This window comes from Stomoxys calcitrans, chromosome 4 (assembly GCF_963082655.1).
Source record: "Stomoxys calcitrans chromosome 4, idStoCalc2.1, whole genome shotgun sequence".
Classification (NCBI taxonomy): domain Eukaryota; kingdom Metazoa; phylum Arthropoda; class Insecta; order Diptera; family Muscidae; genus Stomoxys; species Stomoxys calcitrans.
In genome coordinates this window covers 72,421,180-72,444,851 of record NC_081555.1, presented here as the reverse complement: position 1 = coordinate 72,444,851, position 23,672 = coordinate 72,421,180, and the positions used below count along the sequence as shown (strand labels likewise).

Sequence of the window (23,672 nt, the reverse complement as noted above, 5' to 3'; positions counted from 1 at the left end):
GAAGTCAATACCCCAGATCGGTTTATATAATAGCTATATCTGTTTATAGGCTGAATTAAACCATACTCATCACAGTTTTTGGAAGTCATAATAAAATACATCATGCAAAATTTCAGCCAAATAGGATAAGAATTGTGCCCTCTAGCGGCTTAAGAAGTCAAGATCCAAGATCGGTTTATAAGGCGGCTATATCAAAACATGAACCGGCTATATCCCAACCGACCTACACTAATAAGAAGTATTTGTGCAAAATTGCAAGCGGCTAGCTTTACTCCTTCGAAAGTTAAAGTGCTTTCGACAGACAGACGCAGTGCGACATCTCTTTGGAGAGCGGTTTTACATGGCATAGTACCTCACAAATGTTGCCAACATTAGGAGAGGAAAACCACCGCTGAAAATGTTTTCTGATGGTCTCGCCAGGATTCGAACCCAGGCGATCACGGTCATAGGTGGACATGCTAACTTCTGCACTACGGTGGCCTCGATCTGTGGTGCGAATATATATTCCGATCATTACCTTGTTGCAGAAAAGGTTAGCACCCTGTTGAACAAGGCGAGGAAAGTACAATCTGATACTGCTCGGAAGCTGGACATTGAAAAGCTGCAAGCACAACGGATGGGTACCGGAAGCCTCCCCCAAGAATCCCATGGTACGACCGGGAGCGTCGAAATGCTACTGTAGCCAAGAATGCGGCATATAGAGCAACCCAGTAATTAGTAGCAACGCGTCAGATGAAGGAGGGTGTCGGTAGAAAAGGAGAGCGGAGAAACGCTTATTCCACAGGAAAATAAAACGAAATGGAAAGACGTGAGTGTGAAAGAATTGTAATATACAGGAGTCAGAATGAAGTCCTGAAATTCTACCAAATAATTAAACATCAAACCGATGGCTTTGGTGCAGGCACATCCTTCTAAAGAGACAAAGGAGGAAATCTGGCAACTGACACAGATAGCATTATGAGGATATGGATGGAACATTTTAACCAACTTCTAGTATCCGACGATGGCGGCAAAGAGAAAAACGCAGAACCAATCTCTGATGATGGTATAGAAAGTGCAAGTAGAAGTGACCCGACTGAAGAACAACAAGGTTGCAGGAATCGACGGGTTACCCGCTGAGCTATTTAAGACCGAAGGCGACACGCTGATGAGGCGTATGTATCAGCTTGCCTGCGCAATCTAGCTAGAAGAACACATACCCGATAATTGAAACCTCACACAAGAAAGGAGACAAGGCGGAATGTGCCAACTACAGAGGAATAAGTCTCCTCCCCATCGCATACAAGATACACTCGAGCGTACTGTGCAAAAGATTAAGACATAAAGTCAATGAGATAATTGGGCCCTATCAATGCGGCTTTAGAACTGGTAAATCCACCCTAGACCAGGAAAAAATCTCTCCGAACCATTTAGTACCAAACGACGTTTCAGACAAGGAGACAGTCTATTGTGTGATCTCTTTAATATCCTGCTGGAGAAGATTATACGAGATGCAGATGTGAATAGATATGGCACACTACTCACAGACAACAAATGCTACTCGCCTATGACGAAATCAGTGAAATGGGTCTGGCGGTAAATGGAAAACAATAATGGAATTTGTAAGTAGCACGGAGTTCCAAACTTAAAATTTTCTCTTTCGCGGTTACTTTTTGGTTTTGAGAGCGTACAACAAGCCGATTACTGGCTTAAATGTATGTCTATAGTGGCATGGGGCAGATTAAAATTTGCACCATCTTTTCAACCTAACCTAACCTAATGGAGATAAAACGAAATGGACAGTATCATCTCCCAAAACGCCCTGTACAACCGATCAGATGAAGAAATTAGAGAAATTTTGGAACCACAACTTTCAGATAGTCAGCAAATTTATTTACCTCGCCACCGCCGTAACCGAAACGAATGACACAAGTTTTGAAAAAAAGCGAAGAATAATACTGGCAAACAGATGCTACTTTGGATTAAGTAGGCAGTTTAGAAACAAGACCACCTGTGACAGACCAAGATTGCACTATACAAGACGCTCATATTACCCGTGTTGTTATATGGTTCTGAGGCATGGGTACTTGTGAAAGCAGACGAGGCAGTGCTTGGAATGATTGAGAGAGAGAGATTATTCGTAAAATATATGGACCAGTTTGTATTAATGGAGAATATAGGCGTCGTATGAACCACGAGCTGTATGACGACGATAGCATAGTTACACGTATCAAAATGCGTTGGCTAGGTCATGTTGTCAGAATGGATGAAGAAGCTTCAGCATGAAGTCTTTTGAAGGCAAACACGGTGGTACACGCAAACCGGGAAGACTAAAAGCTCGATGGAAAGATCAAGTTGTGTCTCCCACTTGGTGTCAGAGATTTTAGAGTAAGCGCAGAAGATCGAGACGCTTGGAACGCTATTTTACTTTCGGCTTGTGGAACAAATGGTCTGTCAAAGCCAATTAAAGAAAGTAAGTAAGCAAAGGATTTAAAAAAGACTATTTGCTCATTATTCAGTCTTTCAACAAATTGACCAATGTTTCCCAATGAGCTCCCTGGTTAGATTTGCATGTCATCCACGTACATGAGCACTCTGATATGTAACAACTATGAAGGAAGGTCGTTTACATTAGCTGTGTTTAATTTTAGTACTATATAGTGCAATGAAATTTGTATGCAAATTAAATCTATCCAGGATAACAAAGTTCTCGATAAATTACCAGTACAGGCTTATGTAGAACATCTGTCATCAGGATTTCCGTGATATGTTTTTCATAAATTAGTGTGGCCACCCGCAGAAATCCTATATTGTGAATGGAAAAATAAAATTAAAAACAATTATTTATAAAATTGCTCAAATCTTAATAAATATTATTTGACTGCTATGCCAAAGATTTGCACTTTTTTCCCTTCTATCGTTTTGACAGGTTGGCAAATGGGGTTAACACTTCATGGCAAACAAACATACTGGCACTGGAAACTTTTTTGCGTTTTATATTTGCACTTCACGGCTTTTCCATCCAGTACTAAAGTAAAAAAAAAGAAGTGACCAATGTATTGACCCCCTTGGCACACATTCATCCATCCTTGATGGTCTAGAAGTTGTAGCCCCGTTATACCCAGATTGTGTATGATTTGCAAGGTACAACTTTAAGAGATTTGTCGACGTGGTAGAGAGGTTAAAAAACGTCAGAATTTGAACCATAATTTGTTGTGATCGACGGTGTCGAATGCTTTCGAGTGGTCAAGCAGAACCAGGAAATCAACCTTGTTACCATCAATATCATTCCTTAATTCTTTTTTAGAAACTTCAATTAAGGCAGTAATGCAACTATGGTTAGCACGGAATCCTAACTGCATATCCGTCAACAATGATTCGCTTTGGTGGTACTCTGACATCTGACTATGCAAAGTTTTCTGAAACCGAACACCGAGAGCTGCAATAAGATGGAATTCGTTGTCGAATTTTGGCACTGGAATAGTGTTTGCATGTTTCCAAAAGTTAGATAATTACTAGATTAAAGAAGTTGAAACGTGCTAAAGTCGGCCGGGCCGAATCTTTGAAACCCACGACCATGGATTGTGCTTAATATTGACACAAAATAAAGTTAATTGAAAGGCATAATTTTGGCCAAAAATTATGGCTTCCAGGGGATCCAGACGTGAAATGGAGGAATCGGTTTATATGGGAGCTATATCCAAAATTTAACCCGATATGGCCCATACCCAACGACTTACATCAAAAAGATGTATCAGTGGAAAATTTCAAACGGCTAGATTTAGTTGTTCGACCGCTATCGTCATTTCGGAAGATGGACGAAAGGACGGAAATGGCTAGATCGACTCAAAATGCCCAGACTATCAAGAATATACAGGGTGGCTGATGAATATTGCTACAATGATGAATATTGCTACATTTTTTTTTCGGTGTATGGAATACATTTTTCTTTTATTCATGTTAAATTAAATTATTAAATTAATTATTAAATTATTATTAATTAAATTAATTAATTAATTAATTAAATTAATTATTAAATTATTATTATTAAATAGAAAAAAAGTTATTACATTTTTTTTTGGTAGCGGCTTTCATCAGCCACCCTGTATATACTTTATGGGGTCTTAGACAAATATTTCGAGGTGTTACAAACGGAATGACTAGATTAGTAAATTAGTGGGTACAAAATATACGATATGATGGAATTAAAATGTTTGCGATATATGGCAGTAGACGAGGAGAATTATACGAATAAATTTTGCATCAACTTTGTTTGGACCAATCGCCTTCGACTTAAATGTGGTAAAATAATTTTGTTCTTCAATAGGAGTAACACATCTGAGTTTGAAGGTTACCGTCACTTTGTACCAAATGCCACACCGATAGATCCATAGTAGAAGAATATGCTGGTACCATGAGTATGTTAACAAAAGTTTATTTGAGGTCGTCCCCATTCTCGTGCAAAAATCAAAACCCTTGGGTTTTCCAACCTTCTGTATATCTCTGATATATAGATATTCCATTAAGGAGCAAGGATAAAGTGCAAACATATCAATGAGTGCTGTCCGATTCAAGTGTAAGTTCAGTAATAAGGGGCTCCTTTTTATAGCCGAGTCGAAACGGCGTGCCGCAGTGCGACACCTCTTTGGGGTGAGGTTTTCACATGGCATAGTACAATACATCAAAAATGTCGCCAGCATAACGTATAACTATCGCTACATTTTTCTGATGTTCTCACCAGGATTCGAACTCAGGATTTCAGTGTCATAGCTTCTTGGGTAGTTATAATGTTTAAAACATGAACTATTAATTATTATTAAAAAATTTATACAATGTTTTACCAATGAACATTTGACAATTTGAGTTGTAAGATATTAAGTGAAAAAAGAAAATTTTTTAAGCAAATTTTATATAATAAGTGTTATTCTGATTAATAAATTACTTGAAGTGGAAAATTTTCGTTTGGTTTAATGTAAAAATAACTCACTTTTAGATTCTCCAAGTTGACCGCAGGCCCGTTGTCGCATTTTAATCTAAACATATTCTTTAAAATTTCCACTCTACCAATCTTAAAAATTGAATATGAATGATAACAAAAAAATAAAGTGCTTAGAACTTATTTTTTTTAATTTATATACCCACCACCGAAGAATGGGAATATATTCATATTGTCATTCCGTTTGCAACACATAGAAATATTCATTTCCGATAACATAAAGTATATTTATTCTTGATCGTCGGTAAAATCCAAGACGATCTAGCCATCTCCGTTAGTCTGTCCGTCTGTCTGTTGAAATCACACTACAGTCTTTAAAAATTGAGATATTGATTTTTTATCCGATTTCGCTGACATTTGAGTCTGGCCTCTTGACATCTTTGTTCAATACGGCCCCATCGGTCAGATTTGGATTTAGCTGTCATATAAATCGATCACTCGATTTTAGGCGTTGGGTCCATAAAAGGCGCATTATTGTCCGATTTCGCTAAAATTTGACACAGTGGTTTGTGTTGGGCTCTGCGACATTCGTGATTAACATGGCCCAGATCGGTCTAGATTTAGATATAGATGCCACATAGACCGATCTCCGGATTTATTGTTTTGCACCCATAATAAGCGTATTTATTGTCCGATGTCACTGAAATTTGGCACAGTGAATCATGTTAAGTTCTTCAACATCTCGCCGTATATGCTGCACACCGGTCTATATATGGATATAGCTACCATATACATATAACAGACTTCCGATTTGAGTTCTTATGCCCATAAAAGGTGAATTTTTTAACCGATGAATCGGGTACAATGAAGGCTTACATAGCTTTTCTGAATATTGTGGATATCGACTTTATTTAGATGTTGCATTTTTCACCGTACTATGACGAAATGTGGTTAATTAATAAAAAATATGTATATCCGAGTTGGTGGGTATCCAAATCTCGGCAAGGTTGAACTTAATGGCTTTTTACTTGTTTTTCTTTACCTTATCAAATCCGCATGTTGCTGCTGTTCTTTCTAGATTATCTATTTTGCACTCCTTGCCGTTAACCAATGGGCAAAATAGGGGAAATTGACCAATGATTCGGGAATTATCGTTTCAACTTCTCAAGCGTTTCAGAAATTGTTAGCTGTGACGTCATATTATCACGAGGAATAAAGATTTCGATGTTCCATCAGCATGTCCGACTAGTAAGTTTCGTAAAAAAATAATGCCGCGGTTTTTGTCAACTTGGAATCCTTTACTCCTTAGATTTGCTGTGGATTTCATGTGGAAATTTTTTGATGAGTAGGTAACACATGCTCCACATCTCCACAATGATTACAAAAAATGACAGACGTACAAACGTCACAGAAAGAATATGTAGACAGGAGGACATGACAATGCCGAATATATTTTATCACAGGAGTGGTGCAGAGGTACAATTTGTTATTTTTATACCCTCCACCATAAGATGGGGGGTATACTAATTTCGTCATTCTGATTGTAACTACTCGAAATATTCATCTGAGACCCCATAAAGTATATATATTCTTGATTGTCGTGAAATTTTATGTCGATCTAGCCATGTCCGTCCGTCCGTCCAGCCGTCCGTCTGTCTGTCGAAAGCACGCTAACTTCCGAAGGAGTAAAGCTAGCCGCTTGAAATTTTGCACAAATACTTCTTATTAGTGCAATTCTTATCCGATTGGAATGAAATTTTACTTTCAACAACTATGTCAAATAAAGTACAAGTCGGTTCATAACCTGATATAGCTGCCATATAAACCGATCTGGGATCTTGATTTCTTGAGCCTCTAGAGGTCGCAATTATTATCCGATTTGCCTGAAATTTTGTACGACGGATTCTCTCATGACCATCAACATACGTGTTTATTATGGTCTGAATCGGTCTATAGCCCAATACAGCTCCCATATAAATCGATCTCTCTATTTTACTTCTTGAGCCCCCAAAGGGCGCAATTTTTATTCGAATTGGCTGACATTTTACACAGGTCTCCCACATGTAATTTAATTGTGGTCCCAACCGGACCACATCTTGATATCGCTCGAATAGTAGAGCAAATCTTTTTTTATATACTTTTTTGCCTAAGAAGAGATGCCAGGAAAAGAACTCGACAAATGCGATCTATGGTGGAGGGTATATAAGATTCGGCCCGGCCGAAATTAGCACGCTTTTACTTGTTTATAATAAATTCAATATAATTGTGTACTTAGTTTACCAATGCTAAAATATTCAATTGGATTCCTTAGAAAATATCACTTCCAGTTTTGGGCGTCTCGGAGTGGGATAGCCCTAGGTTGTCCGGACGCTTTTTGGCAGACCCCTAACGTCGGACACTTCGGTATTTCGAAATTGTTTTGGGACTGCCAAATCTTCGTTTGTGGTCCGATTTTGCTGGATAGTGCTCATTTTTTTACAATTTTGACCGAGATCTGTTTTGTGCTTTGAATTTTCCAAGGAATTTGGGGTTCAATTTTTAATGCATGATTTGGATTTGGGATGAAATTTACAACGACCTTGCTGCAAAAAGTGTCCACATCTGGTCATTCAAGTTGTACAGTTTGTTAGACAAAAAATTTGAAAAATTGTATTTTTGCATATTTTGGTCAAAAAAAAAAAATAATTTTCATTGACTAGTCTTTACTGAAAGAACTTGTTTAAATACCTTGAGACATATTGAAGGTGCGTTTTAAGTGAAATTTGAACATGATACGCCAACTTAAACGGGTGCTATAACGTATGTACTTCAAAATAGGCAATTTTTTTTATTAAACAAGAACAAGTGAGAGCGTGCTAAGTTCGGCCGGCCCGAATCTTATACACCTTCCACCATAGATCGCATTTGTCGAGTTCCTTTCCCGGTAACTCTTTTTGGGCAAATAAAGGATAAAAGAAAATAATTGCTATGCTACTGGAGATGTATCGAGTTATAGTCCGATTCTGACATAATTGTGTAAATTATGTATAATTTATAATAATTCGAATAAGAATTGCTCCTTTTAGGGTATCAAGAAGTAAAATAGGGAAATCGGTTTATATAGGAGCCGTATCATGCTATAGACCGGTTCAGACCATGTTTAACACGAAAGTTAAAGGCCATAGATGAAGCCGTTGTACAAAATTACAGCCAAGATCGGTTTATACGGCAGCTATATCAAAACATGGACCGATATGGCCCAACCGACCTAAACTAATAGGAAGTATTTGTGCAAAATTTTAAACGGCTAGCTTTACTCTTCCGAAAGTTGGAGTGCTTTCGACAGACAGACGGACAACATGGCTAGATCGACTTAAAATATTACGACGATCAAGAATATATATACTTTATGGAGTCTTAGGTGAATATTTTGAGGAGTTACAAGCCGAATGACGAAATTAGTATACTCCCATCCTATGGTGGAAAACCTCCCAAAAATATTTTTGCACCTACCTATACTTGTATATTGTATTGCCGAAGTGGAAACTATCTTTGCTTAAAATGGGCATTTTGGGTATCTAAGTTATTTCTTTGAAAATTTGTGTAGCATTTGTTTTTGGTTTTTAAAAACTCTCTTATCTGCAAAATTCGAAAAGAATTATGAAGATATTTTCATTCGTTTTTTCTTACTTTTTTCAATTTGAACTTTCGATTTCAGAAAATTTTGGAAATCGGACGACAAACGTAGATTTGGCAGCCCCAACAAGTTCTCAAAATACCGAAGTGACCCCAACAAGTTTTCAATATACCGCAGTTTTAGAGGCCTGCTTGGACAACCTAGGGCCTTAAAATTTTGCACAAGATCTCGTTAACGCTTCAGCTTTAACCATTTAAAGATATATCTCCACCCGTTCTCACCAGGCATATTTTTTACCAACCAAAAAAATTTAAAATTTTTTGCTTTCTTAAAAGAATGAAATATTCCGTATACTTATCTTCTAAAACTGAAATCAATGGGGTGGGTTTTTATCACATACAAGGTAACGTTTCTCTCGTCCTTAAATTCTTTATGACTTCTTGGCAAAATTCTTCAAGTCGATCGCGAAAGCTGCCAAAGTCGGTCGCATAAGAATAGAAATTCAGATTTCTAGGTTATGTAGCATACTCGGTATGTGGCGGGTACGGACTCTGTGTTATCCTTATTTAATGCCATAACGACGATTGGCATAAATATCTTCTCAGACAGATAGGCAGCCACTAAATCCCTGAAGATCGTATTTCTAAACAGATCTTTCACCTGTTCTGGGTACCGGGCCACAGGGTCACCCAGGGAATTGTAAAGTGGACGAGCATGCGAGACTAGGAACTACCCCACACATTCCAGGGCAACTTGAATCTGTGGGTATGCCTCTGGCGCCTTGTAAGCTAAGTTTTCAGGACCAGGCCCGAAGAACCACGATTGATAGATGGTCACAAAGAGGGGACTGGGAACTTTCCAAAACTATGTGGCCTAATCTAGACTTGAAGAGGACTACCGCTTTGCTGTCTAAGTCATTGTGTCCGTCAAGACAGGCCACTGTCTAATCGGAAAACATGCTGACAGACTGAAGGTTCTTAGCAACGACTTTTACAGAAGCTGCGAGGACATCGAAGAAGAAGAATGTGTGTGTGTGCCGCACTAGCAATCAGAAGCAGTTGCACTTTAGGATCTCATTTCTTTGAGAACCTTGTGAACATTCGCAAGTTGTTAGGCTTTTTAAATCAATCTGAATGGTTCAACGGAAGTAACTAAATACCAATGTTCCTGTTGTATCACAATGGACGACAACGTCTAAGTGAGTCTGATGATAGACTGCCACTTAAACCTAACCTATAGACTTCATCGCGTTAGAAATAGTTGATAGATTTGCCGATCGTTAGATGGCAAATTTAATACCATTTCTGTGCGCCTTAGTTGTTTTTAATTTGAATAAATATAACAAACTCACATTTTGTATTAGAACAAACATGTTTTTGAATTAATATTGGATTATTTTTTGCCTGGCCGAATCCTATGTAACTCCCAAGAATGGCATTTGTTATGTTCTTTGTAGAAATATAATTTTAAGCTGAAATCAAAAGTTCTTTTAAGCTCATTGGATGCTCTCAGCTAGTCAAATCTAGGCATCTAGGTTTTATAGGTTGGAAGTCATAACAGAAGCCTTTGTGCAGAAGTTTAGCTAAATCGGATAAGATATGCGCCTTCTAGGGGTTGAAGAAGCCAAATGGGAAAGTCGGTTCGGATTTGGCTCATTTGCAATTTCAACTGATCCACTAAGAAAAGAAGATAATGTTGTCCCAATTTTCGAGCACAATGTCCCTAATTTAAGCTTTGCAGTATCTTTGTTAATCAAAGTCTTGAAATTTTACTTGCTCTTTGTGAGTAAAATCTTTACTTTTAAAATCAAAATGTCACAGTGGAATATTATTTATTTATTGTGTAGATAACCTAATCGAAAATAAGTGTATATGTATAAAAAAATAAATGCATTGACTAAAATTTTGTAACTTAAAAAAAAAAAAATCTAAATTTCTTCTTAACAGCTTTTCACATAATTGAACAATATATTCTGGTAGGGTTAACATAAGTCGGTGTTTGCTTAGACTAGCACTTAAACTGGACTTTTAATTAATTTTTTCTTTAAGTCGCGCTTAATATCTATTCAACCAATGCCTGAAAGGTGTGTGTGTGTGTGTTCGTAGCCATGTGTTTTCTCCAATGTGAGCTGTCATGTATGCACATTTTCCAAGTTTATACCCTTGTGGTGGGCCGTTGCCAGAGGCAATGGGGACAACAGGTTTATCTCAGTAAAAGTCGTAAATAAAAAGTTTTTAGTGTTCTCTTGTGAATTCTTTTCGACCGAGTTTTCACATTGTCCACACCATGCGCTCCAGGTAAAAAGAGTGGTGCTGACTCTCTTGTGCTCCCATTTGCCTGATATACTTAGGTGCGCCTGCGCACAACAACAGGTGAAGAAGTAGTTCTTCTCAAATTCTCGATATGAGAACATTTTCCACCAGTCATGGTCTCAGTGTGCAATCAGCAGTGACTGAGAAAAGGTCGGAGAACGGAGTATGAAAATGGACAGCACGAAATTCCATTTGGTTTTAATCAAATTAGGCCCACTTCAGATTATTTGAATAAAAAATTACAACGCATTGTGTTAATATGTTCAGTGAGTGATGAAAGAACCATTCGGAGCGGCCTACGCATAAAAAAAAACCATGCCTAATGACAAACGTTCGCCGAGACAAATTCAAATATAATACAAAAGTGAATGACTAATGGAAAAAGTGATTGTTGGTCCACTACATTGGCCACGTTGTCACCTTGACCACCATGATCTGGATAGAAACTTGTTTGGCGAATCAAGAACATCAGCTAGCGGCATTCTATAATGGGCGATAGAATAAAATCAGTAGGTAAGCCCGATAACCATATAAAATCTCTTTGGCATGCTTTCATAGACAACGTGAAGTCTTAGGATGACTTGCACCATTATGACATAAACCCAAAGAATTTTAATTTTATTGTGCCAAATGTGTAGATGACTGTTTACAAAGTGTGAGTGTAAATTAATTTTTACGAATAAAAATTTGTTTTTTGTATATTCTTAAAGATTTCAATAGGTCACACTTGCTTTCTCCTTCTTGCAAACCAAATGTTTATTTTGGCCCCCAGAGTATATATGTATGTATTTCAAATTTTGCCCATGAACATTCCACTAAGGAACAGGGGCAAACTTCTCAAATATCAATGAGTGCAGACCGACTCAAGTTAAATCTCAATGAAAAGGAGTCTCCTTTTTATAACCGAGTCCGAACGGCGTGCCGCAATGCGACACCTCTTTGGAAAGAAGTTTTACATGGCATAGTACCTTCCAAATGTTGCCAGCATAGGAGGGGGAAAACCACGTCTGAATAGTTTTTCTGATGGTCTCGCCAGGATTCGACCCCAGGCGTTCAGCGTCATAGGAGGTTATGCTAACGTCTGCGCTACGGTGTATGTATTTCAGGTTTAAAAAATTCAAAATTATGAAAAGTTTGGTTAGGATAAGTGACACACTCTGAGAAATTTGTTAGTAAAAACAGCAAGAATGTTTGCTGTAACAGCAGAACGCCTGCTGAAAATGGGACAGCAGTTATTTGTTGCTAAAACAGCAAAACATTTTCTGCTGTTTTCAAATTTAAAAAGTTAAAAAAAGCTTAAAAATTTCGTGAATATTTCAAAAATTGTCATACTCTATCTTATCAATCGACTTTACATACAAATTAATTTTGTTTATTAATATACTAGCTGGCCCGGTGAGCTACACCATAAAATGGCTTTTTGAAAATGGATTTTCTTTAAGCATTTTTAAGCTGGCGATCAAACATTCAGGGCTACGCATCTCGTTCAGATCCACACAAATAATTTTTTTTGTATTGGTTATCAACTTTTAAAATCATATTTCAAAGCTACCACTTGGGATAGCACATTTTTAAAGATCCGCAGGTCCTTCCTGTGTCCAACCCAATTTGAGGCCAAAAAGGGTACTCTACAACCAAAGACCTGATATCCCTATCCTTATTTATAATTCCTTTTTGTTTTGGGTAGGATGGGGGAAGGGGATCGCCCTCTTACACGTCCTTTCATTTGAGTACAATATGTTCTCAGTCGTCCTACATTACAGTTTGGTGTTGTTTATATTGCGAGGAGAGGGCCCCTCTCTCCCGACGCCAATACCCAAAAGACCATTTATTTGAGTCCTATATTGCCGCAATCTACACGTCCTGCTGAACGACAAGACGTAGCCCAGATACTTGGATCCTTACACCAACGTTAGATTCGAACTCTACTGTCATAGAACTTTCTTATATGGCATGAGTTGCCATTCTTGGCCTTTCCAAAGAGTTTGATTTGAAGTTAAATTTCCTTTCTAGCACAACACCCAGGTATTTTGCGCTTTCAGTAAATGGAACGTTCTCTCCTCTCAAGGAGACAGGTGCCACTATATGTAACTTGAATACCTTGCTGAAAGGAACTACTTCTATCTTGCACGGATTTACACCTAGGCCACTTTCAGTAGCCAACGTCACTGTCGAACGTAAAGCTTGCTGAAGTATATCTCTTAGAAAGCTGCAAAACTTTCCCCTAACCGCAATAGCCACGTCATCAACATACGCGACCACTTTTACTTCCAGAGACAATAATATGTTGTTGATGGTCATATTCCAAAATAGAGGAGACATTGCACCTTCTGGAGGCGTTCCTTTGCTGATCCATCTTTTTAGATCCACAACTTTAAGCAAGGTTAGGTTGGAAAGAGGCTGCGGATATTAAACCACCTACTATACACACTATTGCACATTACTTTGCACGTATACAAGAAAATAATCCCAAGCAGGCCCATGGGCTTGAAAATGATTGCAATTGTGTGTTCATCACTTGTTTACACAACATTTTTCCTTTTTTGCTTTGATTGAGCACACAAATGGCTGTCAGGTACAAGAATACAAAAACAAAAACATGGTTTGGTAACTTTTACGCGATAAAGAAATATCAACCACAAAGTTGGTATTTAAATGTGCAAAAACAACAACTCCCATAAATATTTTTTGTTTTATTTATTGCATAACGAATACAGTAAATCATAATACAAAACCATAATGGAGTTGTGAGAAAATATTCCAAGAATATTATGAACGAGTTTGAAATACCAAGTGAGATCTGCTTCTAATTCATAAAAAATTGAGTTTGACTTATTTTAAAACATTAAACTGAACTTGGCATCGTTTTCTATATGCACAATGCATTTTAAATATTTGGCGTTAAATTAATTTATTAATAAAGAAATACTACAAGTTGAAACGTCGAATAACATGTTCTTTATGCCAGGAATGAATGTTATTGTCAGGGAATTAAGTGTTTGTCAAAAACTCTTGCAAAAATTATAACTAAAATCATGTACTTTAACAAAGTCCAAGTCAGAAGGTTTACATGGCAAAAATTTTCTTTATGTCAAACGAATTATTTTTTTGCGAGTGCCTGTGTATGTTTGCCTACTTCGTGTGGTAAGGTTGCCCTGCTTTTGAATTGAAAATTGCCTTTGTGTTTCTGCATACCACAGGTATAGCATAGTATATCTCCCTAAGCCAAGAGCCAGTTTATGGGACGCATCTTGTAACTCAACCAGTGATACATCATCGGGTCTGGTGACTTAAAGGATTCAAAAAAATAATTCATTAGTCATAAATGATATTTAAATGCTTCTTCTGCTGTCTTCTAATGCGTCAATTTTAACGGGTTTGTCTGTATAGACAAGAGATTTAACAAAGCCCCACAAAAAATAGTCTAAAAGCGTTAAATTGTGCTATATAGGCGGCCAATTGACCGGTCCCGAACGTGAAATAAAATGTTCCCCGAACTCGCTTCTCAATAAGTCCATCGGTCTGTTGTATCCACATGTCATGCAAGTCAAGCTCTTGCATTTTGGACAAAAAAAGTGGGATATAATTTCACGGTAGTGGTCACCATTCTCAGTTACGTTACGATTCCCATCATCTTCGAAGATGCCACCAGCCCATAGACCGCACCAAACTGTGACTTTTTCTGGATGCATTGGTAGCTCTTGCAGTGCTTCTGGCTGAACCTTACCCCAAAATTGAAAATTTTTTCGTTGGCTGTCCTGTTACTAGTGCCGGCTACATTTGTAAATTACCCTGCCATATTAAAACTTCTTACCAAGTGGTGTCGCTATGCGGCACGCCGTTCGGACTCGGAATAAAAAAGGAGGCCCCTTATCATTGAGCTTAAACTTTAATCGGACTACACTTATTGTTATGAGGGAATTATCCCCTGTTCCTTAATGGAGTGTTCATGGAAAATTTAGTTAGAAGATGTTTGACAGTGAAACAAAACACGAAACGTGCGTGAGCTGTTTAAACCAGTATTGACAAAAACATAATAGCTAGAAAATCACCCTTTATAAAATCGCACTCCGGGCGATCACAGAATGTACGAGGTGGTGTTGTGTTAACACGAGGACATCGAATGTGAAAAATTTTACGGACAGTAAACTGGCCATCAGAGCAATAAAAACCAAGACGGTGTGATCACGAACTGTCTTGGAGTACAAGAAGAAGGGTAACGCATTTGACATTGAAGGTAGACGACTGGCTTCAATAAATTTGGTAAACCTTAGACTTTGGGGTCACACAGTCTGAGTTAAGGGGGTCGCCGACGAGCGAGCATGTAACACTGCAGAACATTGAAACGGTCGGTAGGATGACGAAAATCCTACACCCAAAGAAATTAGTCTGCTGATAAAAAATTAAAAATTTTAAACTTTTAAATAAATCCATAAACATTTTTTTTTAATTCTTAACAACAATTGAGGCATTTGCCATATTTTAATAAAAACATTTGTCATGTTGTCTGCTGTTGTTTAAAAATTGATAAATTGTAAAACAGGAATGGTAAAAATGTTATGTTATATGGCCGTAAAATTTAAATTGATAAGATGTAATATAAAGTTTTTTGAAATATGTTTGACTTTTTTTAACTTTTACCCAGAAAATGTTGCTGTTTTGCAAAAATAGCTGTTTCTTCTTACAGCAAACATTTTTGCTGTTTTTCCTAAAATTTTTTGTGTGCAAATGACCCCTCCACCCAGTATTTGTTTTGAGCCTTTTTCAGCTCGCCCTTGTATTTTCTTAGCTCAGCCGACGTCCTAATCGTGTGGTGGCCTTGTGGCTCTAGCCCTGTTGAATAATTTTATTTATGCAGCCTTTCTTTAGACCAACCAGTTCTGGGGTCTACCATGGCGGTCGCTGTTTGTCAATTGGCTTGGCACTAGACACAAGTTGTTTATTCAGGTTCTTCGTGATCCGTTTGACCATAATGTCTATATCCTCTGCAGTTTCCAATTCCTTTTATGGTCTAGAAGGGATAGTCGTGCAGAATGTGTGCCGAAATTTATCCCAATCCGCCTTTCTCGTAGTAGTATTTTCGCCAAGGCTAAAACTTATATAACGATTATCATATAAGCTGTGGTCATTTCCCAGTCGCATATACATCCCCTTATATCTACCTATATAAAGGTAACAGCTAGTATCTTCTGCCTGTTCCTGGTAATAAAGGTTGGTTTAATATATTCGATAAGCAGCTCACCAGCAGCTTAAATATTCGATGAGCTGCTCACCCCTTTCGTTGATATCCAATGAGGCTCTTTTCCCCTGAAGAGGCGGTTTCAACCAGCAACTTAAGGCCTGAAGGCGGCATGATTCAACAATAGTTCTTCAATACTTTGCTTAGAAATTAATTTCTCAATGACAAAAAATCGCAGATCATGTGGTAAAACATCTTATTATATTGGCATGGTAGCCAATATATCTCTATATAATCTACAAATAAGGCTTGTTTTTTTTAATTCAATTTTATTCATCACGATGAGTTCTTTCGATACAAGAAAAAAATTATGCAATTTGATTTTGTGTCTCAAAAGTCCTATAACGTAAACGATGCCAAGAACATTATATTTTCGAGTTTTTTGACATTCTTTGTTGAACCCTGTATCACTGCAGGGTGTCCTTATGTCATAATAAATAAATAGAAATACAATGTCTTCTGCAATTGATTCAAATGTCATCCAAATCGGAGTACTTTTGCAGTTTTTATCGAATTTGGCCACATTTTCTCATTTTCGCCCATATTGCATCGGCCATTTAAACCATTATCGCCGAATGGGTAGAAATAATACCGAAAAATAGATCTGTTTCAGACAAACTAGCACGAGTTAGGAAATAGCTAGCACTATGCTTTTTGCTTGGCTTAAAGTGGACGAATGAAACTAATTAAATAAAAATTTTCAAATTTTGTGGGAAAATTGACTTTCAAAAGTCCGCAATTTCACTAAGATCTTATTTTTAAACAAAATACTTATTTTTATAAAATGGTGAGATTTCTGGAAAAACTCTTATTTCATGTTAAAGTCGTAGGTTTCTGAATCATAGAAAGAAATCATATTTATTGCGTTAGGCCATCTACTTTGGAATTCATTACTTAATCATACATTAATTTAACGTCAAACGTTATGCATTTTGAAAAGGATGGCAAGTTCAATTTAATGTTGTAAAATATTTTAACTCAAATTTTTACGAACTATAAGCAGATCTCAGCTGGTAATTCAAATTCTTTTAGAATTTATTTGGATTTATTTCGATGTTATGATACACAATTATATTTAAAGCCTTCATTTTCGCACAACTCTATTATGGTTTTGTATTTTGATCTGCACTTAAGAAAAAAATTTGGTGAAAATAGCAAACACTTTCTTCTGAATAGTAGTAGTAGCAGTAATTTTTTGTAACAGTAGTTCTGCTTTTACAGCAGTAGTACTGCAATTTCAGAGTAGCAGGCTAACTGCTGAAAAGTCTGTTTTTTGCTAAAAATGGCTCCTGCTTAATTAAGAAGGGGATGTCAGAAGAAAAAATAGAACACATATATAAATGTGTGTCTCAGTGGATGTTTATAATCACCACTGAATATATACTTCCATAACCTTTTTATATCCTCCACCATAGGATGGGGGTATACTAATTTCATCATTCTGTTTTTAACACCTCGAAATATGCGTCTAAGAACTCGACAGATGCGAACATGGAGGGTATATAAGATTCGGCCCGGCCGAACTTAGCACGCTCTTACTTGTTTCTTTAAATTTAGATACAAAAGGTCATGCCAGTAATGTGCACATTAGTAGGGCAATACAGAAAAAAGCGAGCGAGCTCAGCCACATTTCGAAATGTTTACCAATGGATGGATCAGTTAGCTTCTTTACAGTAATATTCCACATTAAAATCAACTCTTCCAACAAAATTTCTAAAAATATGCCTAAATTAATCGAAACAAGTAACATGCAACTGGAAAAAGTAGCATACAATTTTTCTTTTTCAGCAGACTTGTGTATTCAAAACAGCAGATTTTCTTGGTTGAAATAGCAGTAAGTGATGTTTGCTAATACAGCAGCCCTATGTATGCTGAATCAGCAGTAATATCTGCTTTCCCATTTTCAGCAGACAAAAACTGCTGTTTTAGCAAACATTTTTGCTGTTTTAAATAACAAATTTGGTTGGGTGTGCTGTGTTCGTTATGCTATGAATGAAACAGAATCTGGTTATTGTTGTTTTCGCATATTTAAATACCCTTTTTGTGATGGATATTTCTTTATCGCGTAAATGTTATCAAGCAATAAATGTGCTTTAGAAATTTTTGTTGTGTTTTCTTATACCTGGCAGCCATTTGTGTGTTGTTCTAATGATTTTTGTCATTGGACGTACCAGCATTTGTGCACTGAAGTTTTAAAACTTATCACTTTCCCAGTTTACCATACGTACTCGTCCGAGCTGCTCAATATACCGAGACGGAACGGCGTGTTGCATAGCGACACTATTTGGAAGTTTCGACATGGCAGGATATCTCACAAACGAGGCAAGCATTCGGGATTTGAACTCAGGTGTTAGGCGTTATAGGCGCACATTCTAACCTTTGCGCCACGATGGCCTCCATCTTGGGATCCTATATATTTGAAAGTCATTCAAAGAACTTTTCACATGCGATCCGTGGTGGAGGGTATATAAGATTCGGCTTGGGCGTTTAACGCGCTTTTATTTGTTTTTTTTTTTATATTATTATTTAAATAAGTAATCTGATGTTGTTCAAAATCATTGAAAATTTATTAAATTCTTAAAAGTTTTGTTATATTGTATTCTGAAAAAATTTAATTTACAGTACAAGATGTAATATAAATTTTTTTTAAGAATTTTTATATTTATTATTTTTTTTTTCTTTGTACACTATTAATGGCTTTATTCTTTTTCAGACAAATTTGTGGCATCTACGAGAGAAATTCATTGATCCAGTTTGTGGAGTTAATTATAAGTCTTTAAAAGGCTTGTTAACTCTATTTCAGATCCCCGTTTATTTGATTGGATGGCGGAAAAATCTTGGATCTTCGGAAAAAATAGCTTCAGTAGCCATAAATACCATTTTTAACCAGATGAAGTTGTATGCTAAGCGGCGCATTAGCTGAGTTGTTAGCGAAATCAACTTACCAGTGCGAGGGACGAGGGTTCGATTTCCGTCAGCTGCTTTGGTCTATACCCAACTGTGGTATCACAATGGAATAAATTATGAGTCTGATTGTAAACTATGACTGTACTTCAGCTAACCTATGTTCTATGATTATATTATCTATTACATTATTTTTTCTATTCGTCTATATTTGAAAACAATTATTCCACTTCTTAAAAAGGACTTGTAAGATTTTCCTTTATCCCAACATTAGGCAACAGTTATATACTTCCTTCGAAAAAGTTCGTTTTGCCATTAATAACTCATTGAGTCTTTCAATCATTAGTTCGTTATTTTCACTAATGGTTGCAAAACTGCAATGTTTTAGAAAATATTAGAATTTAAATGAAATTTTCTAAAACATTGCAGTAAATCTGAAAACTACAGTAGGTTATTAAGAAGAGTAATGGCAAACCGAGGAAAGTAGCAAAATGAAATTTGAAGCTGGTGTAACAAACCCTTCATCTGAGTAAGAGAGGTGCATGCTAATCTATGTTATCACACTAATTTTTAAATCAATTTTAAGCATAATTTTAATTACATCTCACAGTTTTTTAGTTGTGACATTATTGAAGTATAAATTCCTTTCATATGAAAGAGAATGTTGTCTTTCGACATCATTTTAAATCATTACAAATTGTACTTTCGAAAAAAATTATTATCCTTTTTGTAAGACAAAAAACGTTCCACTAGACGATTTTTTGTAAACATTTTACAAAATACCGAAATCATTTTCCTTTTGACATACAATTTTCATGTATGGAAAATCGGGTTTGGCCGTATTACTGTAATCACTGTTTTATGTTATAGACACTTTTGTCATGATCACGTTAATGTTTAAATACATTATGATATAATAATTTTAATATATATATATATTATTTTTTATATTTTTTTGACGAGTCATGGTACATATTTTTATTTTTGTATTTATAAAAACAAAAAGTCTTTTGAATTAAGAAGATCCCTTATTGTATCGATTTTAATATTGTTACATTAGTACTGCTCATTTCGTTAGTTTTAAGCAGAATTATTCCATTTAAATTTATTTTAAATAACAACTCACCAAAAGCATTATCCAGAACCAAAAATATTTAACAATACAACAACAAGTCCTTCATATTGTATCCATTTTTGGATACAATTGTTTTAATTAATTCGAAAAATAATTATTTCACTTTATTCTGTTTAGATAACAAATCACCAAAAGCATTTACCAGAACCAAACCTGGCAAAAGAAAATACCTTACTCATCTTGTATTACATGGGTAATGACCCTATTCATAAGTTTGAAGCCTTTGACTCTCCACAGCATATCTTGATACTCACACAAGCTTCCAAACTTAAAAGTAGGAGACCACAAATGTGTTTTTATTTCAATTATAATTATTAAGATAAGATTTAATATCTTAAATAAAAAGCGTAAATTATTTTTTAATGTTGATGTCAATTAACAAAGACAAAATGTTTTTATCTTAATCCTCCGCATGCATTTAATACTAAAATTTAATTCCACATTGGAAGATGTAACAATAAAATAAATTACAAAAGCAATAATTGTGTAATCTATTTCTTTAAGGTAATAACATAATTATTATGAAGGCCTTATGTTGAGCCAATGTGGATGTATTTTTCAGGTCTGCAGACGAATTCTTGTAAAAGGAAGGAACAAATGGATATGATTGTAGATCATTCCCTTTTGTCTTCTTCTTATGTATGAATACCTGCTCAAATTTAAATTTTCTCACCTTACTTAGATACCAAATGGAAAATTTCCAGCAATATTTTTAAAGGGTTAGAATAAAATTGGGACTTGGCAGCAATGCGTATTGCATAAACGATATGTAAAAGCATTATATTTATTTAGTTCTGGTGAAAGATATATAAAATTTTGCACAAAAGCCAGATTTTCATATATGGAAGCTACACTGAAAAAATTGTTATCCTAATTTGAAAGATACGAGCCGAAGATAAGCAAATTTAATTAAAAGATGATCAATTTCCGGCCTTTTAGACAAACATTTCCTTTGGCTTAAAAAGTTGTGACTTGGCAACAATGCATATTGCTTAAACGATATGTAAAAGCATTATATTTATTTAGATCTGATGAAAGATCAATAAAATTTTTCACAAAAGCCAAATATACATATATGGAAGCTACACTGAAAAAATTGTTGTCCTAATTTGAAAGATACGAGCCGAAGATTAGCAAATTTATTTAAAAGATGATCAATTTCCGGCTTTTTAGACAAACATTTCCTTTGGCTTAAAATATTTTGTTCATATTTGTCTGTTTTATTTTGATCTTTAGAAACTTTTTTTAGTGATTTTTCAAACTTCTTCCAGCTCGAGGACATATTTAAAGAATAGCATAGCAGAGAACTTACGAACGTTGAGCAAGTGTGTGTTTTTATTCGAAACACTTTGACTGACTGTAACTTCATCAGCATCTTTGTCAAATTTATTAAGGTGCCCTACATACCCAAAGACCATAGAGTACGGTGTAGAGCACGTCTTTGTTTTGAAACTGGGCTCAAAAAGTCCTCTAACTTTCCTTAGCGCAGTAAGAGAGATGAAAGCCTTACTTTCCACTATTTTAATACAAACAAACCATCAATGCTAAGAACAACAAACACATCAACCTTGCCAAACTCATTTTGTTGTGTACTTGAACCCACCACCATAGGATGGGGGTATACTAATCTAGTCATTCCATTTATAACACCTCGAAATATTCGTCTAAGACCCCATAAAGAATATATATTTTAATAATCTCGACGTTCTGAGTCGATCTAGCCATCTCCGTCCGTTCGTTTGTTGAAATCGCGGTCGAACGCGTAAAGCCAGCCGCTTGAAATTTTGCATAGACACTTGATGTAGGTCGTTAGGGATCGGTTCAGATTTAGATATAGCCCCCATATAAACCGATTTCCCGATTTGACTTCTTGAGCCCTGGAAGCCTCAATTTTTGTCCGATTTGGCTGAAAGTACGGTTCGAATCAGTCTGTAACTTGATATAGCTTCCATATAAACCGATCGGCCGATTTGACATCTTGAGTCCTTACAAGGAGCAATGTCTGCCCGATTAGGCTGAAATTGAGCATGTTCTGTTATGACTTTCAACAACTGTACCAAGTACAGTCCAAATCGGTCCATAGCCTGATATAGCTCCCGTATAAACCGATCTCCCGATTTGACTTCTTGAGCCCTTAAAAGTAGCAATTTTTGTCCGATTTGGCTGAAACTTTGCATGCGGTGTTCTGTTACGACTTCCAACAACTATGACAAATACGATTCAAATCAGTCCATAACCTGATGTAGCTCCTATGTAAACAGGTCTCTCGATCATCCTTGTTCGGTTCCTAGAAACTTTAATTTTTGCTGTTTTGACGGAAGTTTGGTATATAGAATAAAATTATGCCCTCCAACTTTATTTATTTTGTATAAATTTTTAGCAGAATCCATGGTACACGGACGGGCATGGCTCTATCCAGATCAATATTTTGAGAAATTACATACGGAATAACTTGATAAGTTGCACCACTTCCTATGATGGTGGATATAAAAATTCATTAAATTCAATGGCATAATAAATTCGCCTTTTATAGGCTTAGGATCTATATCAGAAGATCGGTCTATATTAGGACATTTTAAAGATATAGCCTGATACAGTCCATCTATTTACTTAATTAGCTTATGGTTAAATATTTTTCTATGCAAAGTTCCATCTTAATATCTTAATTTTTAATGACTGTAGTGTAATTTCAACTGACAGGCAGGGGGACAGGGCCACATGAATATGTATACTACGGTCTCCCAAAAAACAAAATGCAAGTTTTGCCCATGAACATTCCACTAAGGAACAGGGGTAAACTTCAACAAAAAGTTAAATTTTTTTTTTTTTTTTTTTTTTGAAACGCATACCCATTTCTTTTTGTCCCAAAAGGCAAAATACGAAATATTATGGCGATAGGTTAATGATAACCCCGTGCTAAGTCAGGTCTGTGCGGCGGATAAACCATCAATTCGACGTTTTGGCTTGTCAAAAAGACACTGGTTTGAGCTGGCATGTGAGAGCTCGCATTGTCATGGTGAACAATGATTCGTCTTCTCTTGTTCGTTTTTCGAATTTCTCCCAAGACTTCAGGCAATCAAATTATCATATACTACTGAGAATTGACCGTTGCTCAAGCAAAACAGTCGCCGCATTACCAGTTTTGCTGAAGAAATAAACGACCATTTGCTTTGAAGTGTTTCTTCCTCGAACAACCCACACGGTCTATTGTTATTTTGTTTCGGTCTCATCCGCTTAGATCCATGACTCGCCCGCTGTACGTATTTTAAAACACCGCGATCGTATTTTTTCAACATTTCTTCGTACTAATCGATCCGAGCCTTCTTTTGAGTGATTGTCAAATTGGGGGGGGGGGGGGGGGAATCCAACGAGAACAAACCTTTGCCCAAGGATCTTGCATTACCTCACCGCATTATGCTCTTTGGTACAACAGCAGTTTTTGGACGACCAAACTTTGCTAAAACTTTCAAATGATTTCAAAAATGCTACCCATAGAAATGTTAGATTTTTAGTTTCGAAGATTTTTAGATAAATTGGTCCGTTTTCAAGTG

At 36.3% G+C, this 23,672-nt stretch overlaps 1 protein-coding gene across 5 annotated transcripts in view; it reads left to right on the top strand.

Annotated features, from left to right (window-relative positions):
• The window catches only part of LOC106088562 (uncharacterized), a 37,308-nt gene extending 18,131 nt beyond the window's left edge, over window positions 1-19,177 (top strand). For 3 of the 5 annotated variants that reach the window (XR_009398131.1, XM_059367857.1, XM_059367858.1), the window contains exon 2: window positions 18,796-19,177. Coding sequence is in view for 2 of the 5 variants with exons in the window: in XM_059367857.1 (XP_059223840.1) it covers window positions 18,796-19,005 (210 nt within the window). In the remaining 3 variants the exon portion in view is untranslated. Of the gene's footprint in view, window positions 1-8,612; window positions 8,821-10,837; window positions 11,357-18,795 lie in introns of those variants that run through there. The other 2 variants (XR_001221472.2, XR_009398132.1) reach the window with 2 other exon arrangements.
• The last annotated feature ends 4,495 nt before the right edge of the window (window positions 19,178-23,672 follow it).